Here is a 14,430-nt window from a genome sequence, read left to right on the forward strand (position 1 = left end):
AGGCTCTGACTTTGATTTGTACGGCTATAACATGACACAAAAGTATCGGGCATCTAAGGGAGGAGGGGGTGTTGCAATTATGACTGATAATCTCCTGGAATGTATTACAATTGAACTCCTAATCCCCAATTGTAAAAACATAATTATCTGCTGTGTCTACCGAGCTCCTGATTCAAATGTCTAGTTTACTGAGTGTATGGAAAAGATACTGTATAAAATGAATAATAAGCATGTTTTTGTTGTGGAGACATTAATCTTTGAATAAAATATGTTCAGCATGTTGTTTTTCTCATACATTCACGTCTGATGAAACTGTTACAGTGACCTTGTGTGCGCCAATTGTTGCCACCATGTACACCTCAGCAATGTATCTTATGAGACTTATAAGGAAAGCATTTTGAGTCGCTACTCACACCAGCTGTGATAACATTTCACACACATAGCCACAACAAAATGTTCCACAGTAAACAGATGCAAAAATGTCAGGGACATGACAAAGTCATAACCTTGTACGCCCTTAAAATTAATCGAGCTGTTTGACTGGACGATGTATGTTCCATGCCTGAATGTGCGTCTTTAGTTGTATGGGGGACGGGAAACTGATAAGCATATGCTTCATCTCGTCCGCCTTTGTCGTCTTCTTTGGTTCCTTCGGTCAAATCATATCACATTTTGTAATTGTCAACGAATGTCAATGATACCGATGATGATGACAATAAAATTACATTAAAAAAAAAAAAAAAGTTGCCATAGCAACTGTTTAGCAAGTTAAACGATGACTGACGCATGCAGCGCTTCTGAAGTTCGTGACTCTGGCAAGATCAAACACATTCATTGTCAATCATCATGAACTTTAATTAGCACCTCCAGTGCACGTGCACTTCTTGCCTGACAAACAAAGAGGAGGGATGGAGGGAGCGAGAGTGAGACAATGTGATTGGCTCGGGACAGCTCATCCGTATTTTTCTTTTTTAATTGAAAAAAAAAATCTGTGATGGAGGTTTAAAGTGCAAAGTACCGAGGGATCACTGTATTAAATCTAGTAAGTAATTTTGAAAAATTCTAAACTTCTAGTTCTGTGACATCAGTTTCAATATGCTTGGATGAATTTGAGTTAGAAAAACCCTGACCTCAACCTCATCAAACATACAATGTTTGGGATCAACTGTCACACAAACAGTGAGAGTAAGAACAGATTGTCCAAAAGTATTTTCCTGATTGTAAAGTGGCATTCTCATGTTTTTTTTTTTTTTTTTTTTCCTCAACTAAAGGAAATAAAACCATATAACAATTGCTCAGATTGTATTACACTTAAAAATAATAATCAAACTTAACCTTGTTGATAGTTTATTTTATTTTATTTTTTTTAACTTTATACCAAGCGTTTATGTATCTTTATGTCTGTGTTGTCCGTAGGTGCTACCTCGTCAGACGTGTGGCTTGTTCACTCATACCATCTACTATAAGGAATATCCTGGCGGGCCTAAAGAACTGGATAAAAGCATACGAGGAGGAGAGTTGTTCCTCACTGTACTTCTCAACCCTGTGAGTCTAATAGATACTAACATGAACACTTTCAAATGAAGATTGTCTGCTTGTATTTGGATCATTTCATAAAAAAAACAACACCACGAAGCTTTCTTGCTTCTTTTGCGTGTTTAAGGCACTTATTTCAATGTTTTCTGGTTGCGTGTTTTTTGTTCTCTAGTTGACACCGATTGCTTCTGGCTGTGAATATGTGTTCTTCTCTCCTATTTAAATTAAGTCTCACCGCAGGGTGTGATACACTTTCACTCACACACATACACAGACACACAGAACATGTACCGAATGCATTTCGACACACTCCTCTGCGTGTGTCTGTTCAATTCAATTCTACTTTGACATAAATTGAATGATTAGTATTCATTCTTATACGAAACACGTACTGTGTATGTGTTACCAATTGCATAAAGGATTACATTCATCAAAGCCAATATGGAAAAGAAGCATGTGTGTGCTACAACACACTATAGGCTGAAGGCTGTGACAAAGCATGCGCATGAACTCTTCTGGCTAATCCATGCTACATAGCTCCACTACCAAGTTTATGAATGGCGAAGGACTAGGACGTCAAAGTTAGCATTCACAAGAACAAGAACAACCGTATTTTTCGGACTATAAGTCACAGTTTTTTTTCATAGTTTGGCTGGGGGTGCGACTTATACTCAGGAGCGACTTATGTGTGAAATTATTGACCCATTATTATATCATTTCACATGTTATTTTAGTGTTTTGGAGTGACACTGATGGTTTGGTAAACTTGTTAGCATGTTCTTTATGCTCTAGTTATCTGAAAACTCTTAATAGCTATGTTACGTTAACTTACAGGCCACGTTCGCATTTCGTTGTTCATACATCATGTAACATTATCATACTGTACACTTATTCAGCATGTTGTTCTTTATAGTATTTTTATTTTAAATTGCTTTTCAAGATGACATATCTGTTCTATGTTTTGGATTTTATCAAGTAAATTGCTCCCAAAGTGCGACTTATACTCCGGTGCGACTTATGTTTTTTTTTTTCCTCTTCATTGCGCATTTTTGGGCTGGTGCAACTTATACTCAGGTGCGACTTATAGTCCGAAAAATACGGTACTATAAAAATATGTAGCTATAGTGTGCGTGTAGAACTAGTCCCAGGGTTATGAACAAGTTCCATTCCTACGCTGGTGACGTAACCCGAATTTCTGCGTAAATCGGAATTAACCCTTTAAGTACCCCTAAATAGCCGCTAAATCTCAAAATAACTATCCAAAAACATGTATTACATGTCATACTAATAAAATAAAGTAAATAAGAAACTGTAATTACCATCATTGCTCAGTGTTGTTACAGTTACGCGACTAAAAAAAGAAAAAACAACGACTGGAGACTAAAGCCCCTTTCAGAATTATATCCCGCTAAATTCCCGTGTAATGTGAAGCAGGATTTACCCGTGTTATGGCTTTCAGAAATGGGGAGATGTACCGGGAATTACCTGGGTTCAAAACTTTCAGACTTGTCAAGTATTGGTGACTCTGTGTTCAAGGAGGGTGGGGGACTGTATTTTATAAATAATATGTCGTTTTTGGTCGGCATAGGCAACAACAAAGAAACACATTTTCAAAGATGGATGATTGACTGTCTCTTCCTCGGATCTAAGATCCAGTAGCAATTTGATTTTGTTGTGTTTTCAGTTTAATTTATCTTTCCAGTTTGCCATGTTGATAATTGCGATGTTTGTTTACCGCTTTTCCTCTTACTGCGAAGAAAGAGGAAATGACAATCGGCCTCCCTTGTTATTTAAGTCATAACCCTTCGCTTTGTGACCCGGAAATTAACCGGCTGCTTTCATACATGCCGCATCCAGGTTAAGTCCTAACATTTTACTAGGATGCGACCCGGTTAATGTCCGTGTCATCTCTGTGCCAGTCGAACCGGGCTAAAATGGTGGACAAAACCCGGCGTCGTAAAGTCAAAATCACGTATGTCGGGTACGTCGTAACCCAGGGACTAGCTTTAGTGTAAGATTTCTTCCCACAAAGTATTTTTTATTAAAGGTACTACCCTAAGATTATCCTAATAGTAATATTCCATTAGTCATATTTTGTTATTGATTCATTAATGTTATTAGGTAGGTGTAAGTTCCGGCGAGCACAGGATTCTGGCAATTCTGAATCGAGTGGCACCCTATGCATATTGAATGGCGTACCGCACGCAACACATCACTTTCGCTCATTAATATTCATGACGTTAGCAACTATTGCTAAGGGGGGACAAGCTCCCGTTTGTCCCCAATAGTAAATGAATAGAAATAGTGTACGAAGGAGATGTTTACAGAGCTAAAGCTACAAATTCGGTCCGAAAATTATGTCCCTGGTGCCAAATTAACTGGTAAAGATGTGGAAGAACATACAAATGTTAAGTTAAAGAGATGGCTTGAGTGTCGAGGGCTGAAAAAGAGGCGAGCTGATCCACACCTTTTTCCTTACGCCACTGACAATGACGTTTTCCTGTTTCAACAAGCTATCCTTTACCCCCATATGTCCTGTCTTTGTTATATATTATATACTCTGGTTGTCTTACGTCTCTGACCATTCTTGGGGGTAAGTTATATTGTTAATTTTGTGTAGCGATCGCAAATGCTACCCAGTGACAGCGAACGAACACTTTCAATGTTTTCATTAATAACAAATCTCTATTGTATTAATTTATTTACAATTCCACTTTACTAAAGTTGTTTCTTTACAACAGAAAAGGTAGGCAGTCAGAAAGCACTTTAATTTTTTTCAGGTCATTCATCATCAGACAGAAGCAGCACGGCAAAATGTCACGCTAAAAAATAAGTAAAAATATCTCATCACCATGACCCCCAACAAATGTTTTACTGCATATGACGTTGAATGACTTCACCTTGCTGGCGTTAAACTGGTCTTTCGGACGTCCGCACAAGCTGATCAATTGTTCACATTTTTATCCTTTAAGTCTTTGGTTTCGGGAAACGTATGAAGAAAACATCTTTCATATCTGGACGGTCGCGTGTCTAGAGTCGTTTGTACAAGTTCCATAGTAGCAGTGTTTGATCAGCATGTTCGTTTTTGAAAGCTAACCGGAGAAAACTAGCAGAAGTATAATGGTTTGTATGCGAGGGCGTGTCTATAATGTCCCACTTCCGCTTTAAGATGGGACGTCACGGTCTAGAAGTAGCATACTATGCCTTTATTGGACAGGATCACACCCCTAAAAAGATCCCTTTGCTGCTAAAAGTCAAGTCACATTTATTTGTCTAGCCCCTAATCTTACAAGGTGTAATAGCTTCGACTCTTCTGTAAGACGTTTGAGTGGGCCTGTGGGAATAATACTTCATTCAATTTTGCCCTGACGTTTTTCTTTGAGTTTTAACTCAGGTCCCTTTAGTTCTTTCACACCAACCCCATCCAATTATTCCTCTGTAGACCAAACTTTGTGTGGCATATGTAGTCAAGATGGAATAGAAAATGGGCTATATATACAAGTAGATGGACAGGACTTGCAATCAGTTTTGCCAATCAGACACACGGCATTTTTCTCATCTTCATTTGAGTTCAATTTCGTTGTCTGTTTTATACATCCCCATCAATCTCAACATTTTTTTTTTACACACAGGCTAATTACAGTTTTTGTCATTCTCCTTTTGACATTCGTTCTCCAATTTCAGATGGATTTTATACTGAAGCTCCTAATGAAGGGACCTTTTTAAACACAAAAGCAATTTAAACCTTACATGACAGTTCCCTGCCATGTCTCACAAACTTACACACACACATCCACACAATGTAGCCACTGATGATTCACTTTCCTGTCTCCCTGCTTGGTTTCCATTTGCAGAGACAAAAGCTTTCATTAGACTGTGTGCTTTGCAATCAATAGCGTTCTGAAGCGCGTAGCTTTCATCCCTGTAGGCTTTCCTTTTGTGCGATGATCCACACGTTGGTAACATTGTCACTTCCTATTCAATGATTTTTAATCACATTTGCCCCGTGGTGGTAGTTCAGTGACAACTACCAGCATGCCAGATGCACGACTACATGTGTCTCCATGTTTGTACACTTTTTCATCATGCCGTGGCTACACCGTCAATCTTTGAGACCCCCTGAATGTCCATCCCAACACAAGCTCAGGAATTGATTGTCTGACCTGGGCTCTGCAAACAGCAAATAGGAGCAAATCTTTTCATGGAAAAATGGTCAGAATTGTGGTGAAAAGCAGAGGAAGAGGGGGTGGAATGAAGAAGGAGAATAAAATAAGGAGTTTTAATTTTCAGGTCACGGTATCTGATGTCATTTGAGAATCCGGAAGCATACAGAATAGGAGCAGAGATATCCACACACCCACAGACTAATGCATATATTAATGTTTCTGCCTCAGTCTGACTGTATGTTTATCCTACCTGATTTGCTGACATCAGCAAAGACGCAGACATTTATCAGGTCTGACATTTACCGATTAGCTCTGCCTCTCCGCTTATTAGCCAAACCCCAAAAAGTCAGCACTATCCCTTCCCCCGCCTAACCAGCTTTGTGTTTTACACTCTCCCGTCGTGGGAGCTTGGCTTTTTGATCATTTTTTTTATTTGCAAATACCCAACCAGACCATTCCAACTGTGCTCACTTGTGAGCATCCCAACTTCGCTCACTTGTTCGTTTTTCTTTTTTTTGGTCTTATTTCCATTCCCTACTGCAGTATCCTCCTGCTCACCTCTATTAGCTTAGTACACACACACCTAAGTGCACCCCCGCACACACACACACGATGCAGTAACAGGACAAACAGAGATAGAAATTACCAAGTGTGAGCAAAGCAGTTAAAGATTATGGAATGGAGGGACACAGTAGCTGTGGACTGGAGCTGACGGAATAAATTGAATTGGAATCATTTGCTGTATTGACATTCAGCTTTCGGTTATCCACAGTAGAGACAGGGATAGCTAAATAGGCTGCGAGAGAAGAGGCAAAGGCAAGAAAGTAAGGTAAACCATGAGTGGGAAATGGTTTCTTTTAGGAGCAATAACAATTCAATCAAGGAGAATTGTATGTGGAACTAAGTGGTTTGTAATGGGGAATTGGCTAATAAAGGTCCAATGCCGGATGAATGGAAGTAGGCACTATTAGGACTATCGGCGATTTCACTCACCGGAAGTGCAAGTAAGAAAAGGTTTGGCGTCAATCTTCAGTTTTATCTATAATTGCGGCAGCTCTTTTCGGAATACTTTCTAAAGGATTGTGGCGAATCTGCATTCAATGATTTTCAGTTCATGCTAAACCAAAACAAGCTTTGAAGTTCTTCAACACCACCTCGTACTTTACTAAACATACCTATAAAGCTGATTGGAGGGGGCATACACGAGGAGCTGTTATTCAACAGTTGAAAACAATGTGTAACCAAAAAGGATTAAACAGGAACAAGAAACACTAGGAATGAAACTAAACAAAACTCAGATCGTGACAGATGAGTGGCTAGTGGATGAATCAACGATGAATGTTGGATGACTGATTAATACTAGGGTTGTTCCGATCATGTTTTTTTGCTCCCGATCCGATCCCGATCGTTTTAGTTTGAGTATCTGCCGATCCCGATATTTCCCGATCCGATTGCTTTTTTTTGCTCCCGATTCAATTTCAATCATTCCCGATTATTTTTCCCGATCATATACATTTTGGCAATGCATTAAGAAAAAAATGAATAAAACTCGGACGAATATATACATTCAACATACAGTACATAAGTACTGTATTTGTTTATTATGACAATAAATCCTCAAGATGGCATTTACATTATTAACATTCTTTCTGTGAGAGGGATCCACGGATAGAAAGACTTGTGACTGTATATTGTGACTAAATATTGCCATCTAGTGTATTTGTTGAGCTTTCAGTAAATGATACTGTGGCCATGCCCCAATGCATGATGGGAAGTGGAACCATGATGGGAAGTAAAACCATGACTGTGTGTCGTGCTACCAATGGATATATCTTCTCTGCTTTGGGAAATAACTTCAGGTGTTAAGACAAAGATCAATTGCCACCTTGCTTCCCCACATTGCTTCCCATGATATTTCTAATCATAGGGTGAGGGAATGCAAGGTTTTAGCCAATTGAAGAATGGCTCCAAAGGCTGCCAAAATTCACTGTACTCATTTTGAGCTGCCTTTTATCTCTATATAGCTAAAACGGCGTTATTACAGATTGAGCGCGACAATTATAGAGAGGGTCGTGCAGCGCATATATTAATTGTGTTAAATATATAAACGTGACACATTTTTTAATAATATAATTGCCGCTGTTATCGGGATATTTTTTGATAACCCTACCCTAAGCGTAAATTAAAGACTCTGGACGACTGTAACATATTATGTCTGTAACGTTAAATACAATTATATAACGATTTAATTAAAATATATATATATTTAAAAAAGGCATGGCCGGTATTTTTTTGCCGATTCCGATACTTTGAAAATGACGTGATCGGACCACATCTCTAATTAATACTGTACAGTGAGTCAATAAATTCCTTGGATAGTGCATGGATTACACTTGATCAATGAATTAAAGATTGATAAGATGATGATGATAAGGATGATGAATGCTGGGCTGGCTGGATGGAAAAGTTACAGTATATGGAGGGAAGGATGCATGGTGATCTAAATGTAAATGTATGGATGGCTGCAGTCAAAGAATTGAAAAATGGAAATATTGTGTTGAAGGATAGATGGATGATAGATACAGTAGAGTGGATGGATGGATGGATGGACGGACGGACTGATGGATGGATGAACTATAGTAGGGCTACAACTATCGATTATTTTAGTAGTCGATTAATAGATGAACGAGTATCAATGCACTAGTTAGTTGGAATAATTGAGTAATCTGATAAAGAACATAAAAAATTTAAATACCTGAGCTGAGCCTCAAACGGTATAAAAAAATAAATAAATGAGGATCTAAGTACAACCAAGTCTATAGAACAACAAACGAACAATTGGCTAAATTACGTAGCAAAAGGCTGCTGGCTTTAATGCTATAAAATGCAAACTTTTTTTTTTTTTTTTTTTTACAATGCTATTAACAAATGGTTCAAACACATATTCCAACAAAAATGGCTAAATATACATGTGGGAGAACAAGTATTTGATACACTGCCAATGGATTTTCCCATTGGCAGTGTATCAAATACTTGTTCTCCCCACTGTACCTGTCAACTAAATTACGAATGCATTAAAAAAAAACATTAGCTCAAACAAAAATTTAGCTTACATTGGTCTTAACAGGAAGCAGCTGGATTCAGCCATGTGAAATGAGTTATATCATATTCACTGTTGCCACAAGAGGGCAGCGTATCCACCCAAATCAATAAAACTAGATGCAAACACTTTAAAAACAAACCATTACAACTCCACTTTAATTAAACAAATACTCGAAGCAGCAAAATTTAATATGAATTTTTTTTTTTTTTGGAATACTAATCGAATTACTCGAGTTAATCAATTAATCGTTGCAGCACTAAACTATAGATGTACCCAATAGATGGATAGTTAAAATACATTATGGACAGAAAACACAGATAGATAGAAGAAAGGAGGGATGGACAGAAGAATGGTGAATTCTATAGAATGGATTGAAGTACTGGAGATGTGTACAGTGAATAGATGAAAATGGATGGTTGGAAGGATGGACACACTAAAACATGCTTTACCAGGGACAAGTAAAACAAGTCATTTTCCTAATCGTGCAATCATGTCATAGTAGGTTACAACATGTTATAACTCAACTACATGACTGGCCTAATCCTACTAGATTTTGATGTTTGTACGCGTGTGTGTGCGTGGATGCTGATAGATTTTGAAGAACATCACTCCATGTAGCAGTGACACGCTTCATCAGAGCATCTAGGTCAGTGTGAAGCATTAGTGGGGAGTAGAACATAAAGTGACGTTTTTGGGCAGACGAAGGCTCTTCAACAAGACGTTCAAAGATGAGAGAGGAGGGTGGAAATGAAGCTGTTTGCGTGAGAGCGTAGGGAGAAAGAGACACGGGACAAAGATTAAAATGGGGAGGCTGCGCGCTTTGGAATTATTCCTCTCAGGTTTCCAGACTTCTTGATTTGATGCATATATCATTTCAGCGTCATATAAAGTTGAAATCATCAGCACTGTTTTCTTTACTAAGGCACAAATGGAACCCAGAGCAATCACGCATTCAAGAAATGAGTCACAACAGTGGATGTCAGAGGAGAAAAAAAGGTTTACATGGTTCAGTTAATTGGATTCGAAGCCACTGTCGGTTGGTTCCGCTGTGAGAGTTTGGGTCTTCCACTGTGTCAAGTGGCTTTTTAAATTCAGACCCACCAAGGTTACATTCTCTTTCGTTCCCTTTATGATCTGCGTATGTTCACCTCGTCTATTTTCTTGCTGCTCTCCAATTCAGAATGCAATCAGCCTGTCTTTCTCCCTTTGTTTCATTTGGCAGCCAACGCTCACACTCTATAATTTATGTTTCCATTTTAGTATCCAGCTAGTTTCTCTTTCTCTTTGACCTGCACATACACACTACATACCCATCGCTCCCAGCCAAATTATCGTAAGCTATTGAGTGTGTGGGAGAAAATATAAATCACTTTTTTAATCAATAGGCACAAAAAAACGACAAGAAGGAGTCTTTATGTACATCAATGTAAACTGTATTTATTTTATAATGTCCACATTTTGCATCTTTTTTTCCCTCGACCTTCCCATCTGCTTTCTGCCACAGGCAATATTCTTTCTACATCCCAAATGTGAATAGAAATCTCCAGCGAGAGACTGTCTTGTTCAATTTGTCATATCTCCATGAAGCCACATCCATGAAAGAGGAAGCTTCCATGCCGTGATTCATAAGAAACAGATTTAGTGGCTGAGTGTTTGGTGATCGTTACTGTCCTGCCTCTATGCTTTCGCAGCCACCCACCAGCTTGTGATGAAATAAGATGCACAATTCAGCTGAGAGGACAACATGAGGCAGACAAACTTAATTGAAGTGCACACAAACTCTGTTGTAAAGACGTCAAAATGACACACACGCGAACGTAGTCTCAGTCACAGCAGTATTGTGAGACTTGTTATTCACGACAGCTTTCTAAGTTGGCCAGATGCTGATCCGTCAAACCCCAACGCTGTCGCTTTCTATCCGCTGCAACCTTCATGCTTTAAAACAGCGCCCCGACGGTCCTCTCTGGGTGTGTAAGTGTGTGTATGTGTGCAAGTGCTAACATCCACAGCTCCAAATATTCTGACACACAATCCCTCATGCACACGGCCAACAAATAATTCATGTCCTAATGGCTAATGTTACCGTTTTTTCCAGACATTCCCCATGTCCTCCACTTACAAAAGTAGCGTGCATGTGTGTTAAAGTGTGTGCGCCTGAATGTGTGCATATCCCTTGTCTCTTTGATCATCCTGTAAGAACACCGATGCGGACTAGCACACCATCACACATCCACCAAACCCCCAAGGTCCCAAGCCCATACCCAAATCAGACTCTGACACAAAAAATATATATAGGAGGACACATCTCCCCGTCATCACCCAGTGAAACATTGCCTCTACTTGATCTTTCATCAAGACTGAATACATTCATGTACAAGTGTCTGTTTTACTTTTTGAAGCTGCACTCAGGGTTACATAACCATTTTAGCCTGTTTTTCTTTTACTTTGCAAAGTGATAAGAACAATTGATTCCCACTGGACAAGTGCGCTGACTTTTGTTTGCGTTCCACTGCACTCACAGGTACAGCGACTGCATTTCCTGTGATACCTTAGTCCCATGCAAAAATGGGATGTGGGCATAAGCCACTGTGTAAAATATGCTAATCAAAGACCAAATTTTCATGTTTTTGGGAAAATGTTTTCTTTATATTTGGACGATTTAAGTTACTCTTTGAACCCCAAAGCTATAAGGACCAAAAGACTTTGCAAACAGTACGGCTTGTGTTAAAAATGACCCCGACCATTTTATTTATTATTTTGTTGTTGTTGTTGTAAATCTGTTGATTGTATGTGAATTGTTCTCCCATTATTTGTATTTGTTTTTGTGTAAATAAAGTTTGTTAAAAAAAAAAAAAAAAAATGTGGGCATAAGCGGATTTTAAGGGGCGACCAGGCCCCCGCTGGTGGCTGAAAAGTGTAATTGCATGAAATTAACTTTCCAATATATATATAAAAGTTGTAAAGCAATAAAACTGCAACAAAAATGAATGAAATGAACAAAAAAAAAAAAAATATGATGGGTCAAAATTATTTTTTGAACAGATCATGTGACTTTAGACGGTCATTGTTATTATTGTCATTATTGCTTTGCATATAATTTTCAAAAAAAAAAATAGGAGAGGGCAATTTTATTTTTCAAATGATTTTTTTCTTTGAATGAAAATATTATTTTTGATTGAGGCAACTTTTTTTTGGGATTTAATGATTTGGACACAAATGTCCTACCCATAATATGGCCCAAACAGAAAAAAGGATTGCTACAATCAAAGAAAACTTTTTTAACGAAAAATTAAGTGTTCAAATGCAAATTTTTCATTCTCAAATATTTTTTTGCATTCAAAAACGTTTTCTATGATTGTTTTTTTTTCTTCTTTTTTTGAAGTGATTTTTCTTTTGAAAATATATATTTTTTTGTATGAAGCAGCTTATTTTTTGATTGAATAATAAAGAAAAAAACATCCTTGCTAAAATGTGGCCCAAACGAAAATCAACATTACTTCAGTCAAAAAAGTTGCTTCAATCAAAAAAAAAAAAAATTGACCCCAATCAAAAAAAATAAATAAATAAAATCTAAGAAAAATGGCTTTCACATGCATTTTTTTTTTTTTTGAGTTTCAAATTTATTTTTGCATTTAAACACTTTTTTTTTTTGTTATTGAAGTGACTTTTTTTATTATTGAAAATATTTATTTGGGGCTTGCGTGCTGCTGGATGTGGTAGGGCATGCTCGGGTTGGGGGTTCCGGTGCCGGGATTGGCGATGCGGCGGCGTAGGGTTGGTCGCCAACGGGCTTACACTCATAAGAGATTCACACGATTACTGGGTTCTAGATCACAGAACTGATTTGTGTACACTCTACCCCTTTCAATCACTTAGCTTATAGTCTTATAGACACCCCCACCCCCATTCTCCTCTTTCACTGGCCAATAGGCCCCCACATGGTGTAAACCGGAAATACAACTCGCTGACGATAGCACCAGCATATTAGTAACTACTTTAGATGTTCAATGTATTTCTTGTTGTTGTTTGTGTATGTTTCTTTTCTTTCTTCTCTTGTATTTCTTTTCTTCTGTCCCCCCATAATCCCTTCCTGTTCGCTGCTTTGTCATAATAAAAAGGTATTTTGAATGATCACAATGGGAGTATGTCAGACTCTCAATGTGAAACATTAAAACTGTTCAGAATCCGGGCACTTAGAATTCCATTCTCGGTGTCAAACAGCTGAACAGGACAGGTTTAAAAAAAAAAAAAAAAAAAAAAAAAAAAAAAATATTTTGATTGAAGCAACTTTTCTTTTAATTGAAGCGACTTTTTTTTTTTTTTTTTTTTTTTTTTAATGAATGATAAAGACACAAATCTACCTCCATATGACTCCGCCCAGGGGATACAATTTTTGACCGGGGTAACTACAATGGAACGACACCGGCGGGCGTACCATATTCAATGGATGACGATCTTGCCGAAAAGTATAGCTGTCCTAAGTTGCCTGATTTAGAATTCCCCTCAAGAATGATGGGAAACAAAAAAAACGCTCATTGTCAACTTATTATTATTAATATTCTTGTAATTTAATTTAACGGCTGACACTGCGATTTGAGGTCATCAACATGTTGTGCCCCCCCTTCCCCAAAAGTCAAACTCAAGCCTGTGGATGGGGGAAATTCAATTTGGGCTTTATTACCATTTTTTTCTGTCTAATACTGCATTGTATTTCTGGGTCTAAACCTACTGTTTAATTTCTTTTCATCAATCTCTTGTTTCCCCCACCCTTCACAGATCAGTATATTCATGACCCACTTGTCCAACTATGGCAACGACCGTCTAGGACTCTACACGTTTGTCCACTTGGCCACTTTTCTTCGCTCCTGGACAACCCTAAGGCTCCACACACTTCCCCCTCGTCAGCTCGCACACAAATACTTCCAGTTGTTTCCTGAACAGAGAGACCCACAATGGCAGGTGTGTTTGTGTTCTTGTATTTGGGTTTCTTCTTTGTTTTCTGTAAAAGGGAACCAAAGATAGAAATACTTGTAGTGCTTAAAAGATAAACATTATTATGAGTTACAATAATTTGATATTAAAATCCCTCTTGGTGGTTTCGTTTTTATACAATTTGTAGAATTAGTTTAACTAGTAGGTCGCCATTATTGTTGACAGTGACGTCACTGGGTTACGCTGCCATGCTTCCAGAATATGACTCGAGCGACATAAATATGTCATCTGCTCAGCCCTTTCAATTTGAACCCGAGAGGAACATTAATGAGCATGACAGCACTTTTGATATTTCACAAAACGGGCAGCAAAAGCAAAACGAACAGGAAAGACGGGATGAGACGAGACGAGACGAGAGTAGAACAAAACTGGTGTTCTGACAAAATGTTCTACACCGGCGAAACGTCCTACAAGAGGCAAATTTGTAACACAAAGTACTACCGTGCACTTTGAGCTTGTTTTGTCGAGATGCATACTAGGGGCGTGCCATCGTAGGCACCCCACGATTCGATCCGATTACGATTTTTGAATGATAATCGCGGTATTGACGATGATCGCAGTTATCGCGATTATCACGATTTCTGATGAATCGTACAGTACTGATTAATAAAGTAGCCAAACAAATTTATGTCC

At 38.2% G+C, this 14,430-nt stretch overlaps 1 protein-coding gene across 2 annotated transcripts in view; it reads left to right on the forward strand.

The window, feature by feature from the left end:
* Nucleotides 1-14,430, forward strand: part of ndst3 (N-deacetylase/N-sulfotransferase (heparan glucosaminyl) 3) — a 136,625-nt gene that overhangs the window by 68,541 nt on the left and 53,654 nt on the right. For both annotated transcript variants that reach the window (XM_057842613.1, XM_057842614.1), the window contains exons 6-7: nucleotides 1,417-1,545; nucleotides 13,582-13,764. In XM_057842613.1, the coding sequence (XP_057698596.1) occupies nucleotides 1,417-1,545; nucleotides 13,582-13,764 (312 nt within the window). The remainder of the gene's footprint in view (nucleotides 1-1,416; nucleotides 1,546-13,581; nucleotides 13,765-14,430) is intronic.

Source organism: Corythoichthys intestinalis, chromosome 8, assembly GCF_030265065.1.
Source record: "Corythoichthys intestinalis isolate RoL2023-P3 chromosome 8, ASM3026506v1, whole genome shotgun sequence".
Classification (NCBI taxonomy): Eukaryota; Metazoa; Chordata; class Actinopteri; order Syngnathiformes; family Syngnathidae; genus Corythoichthys; species Corythoichthys intestinalis.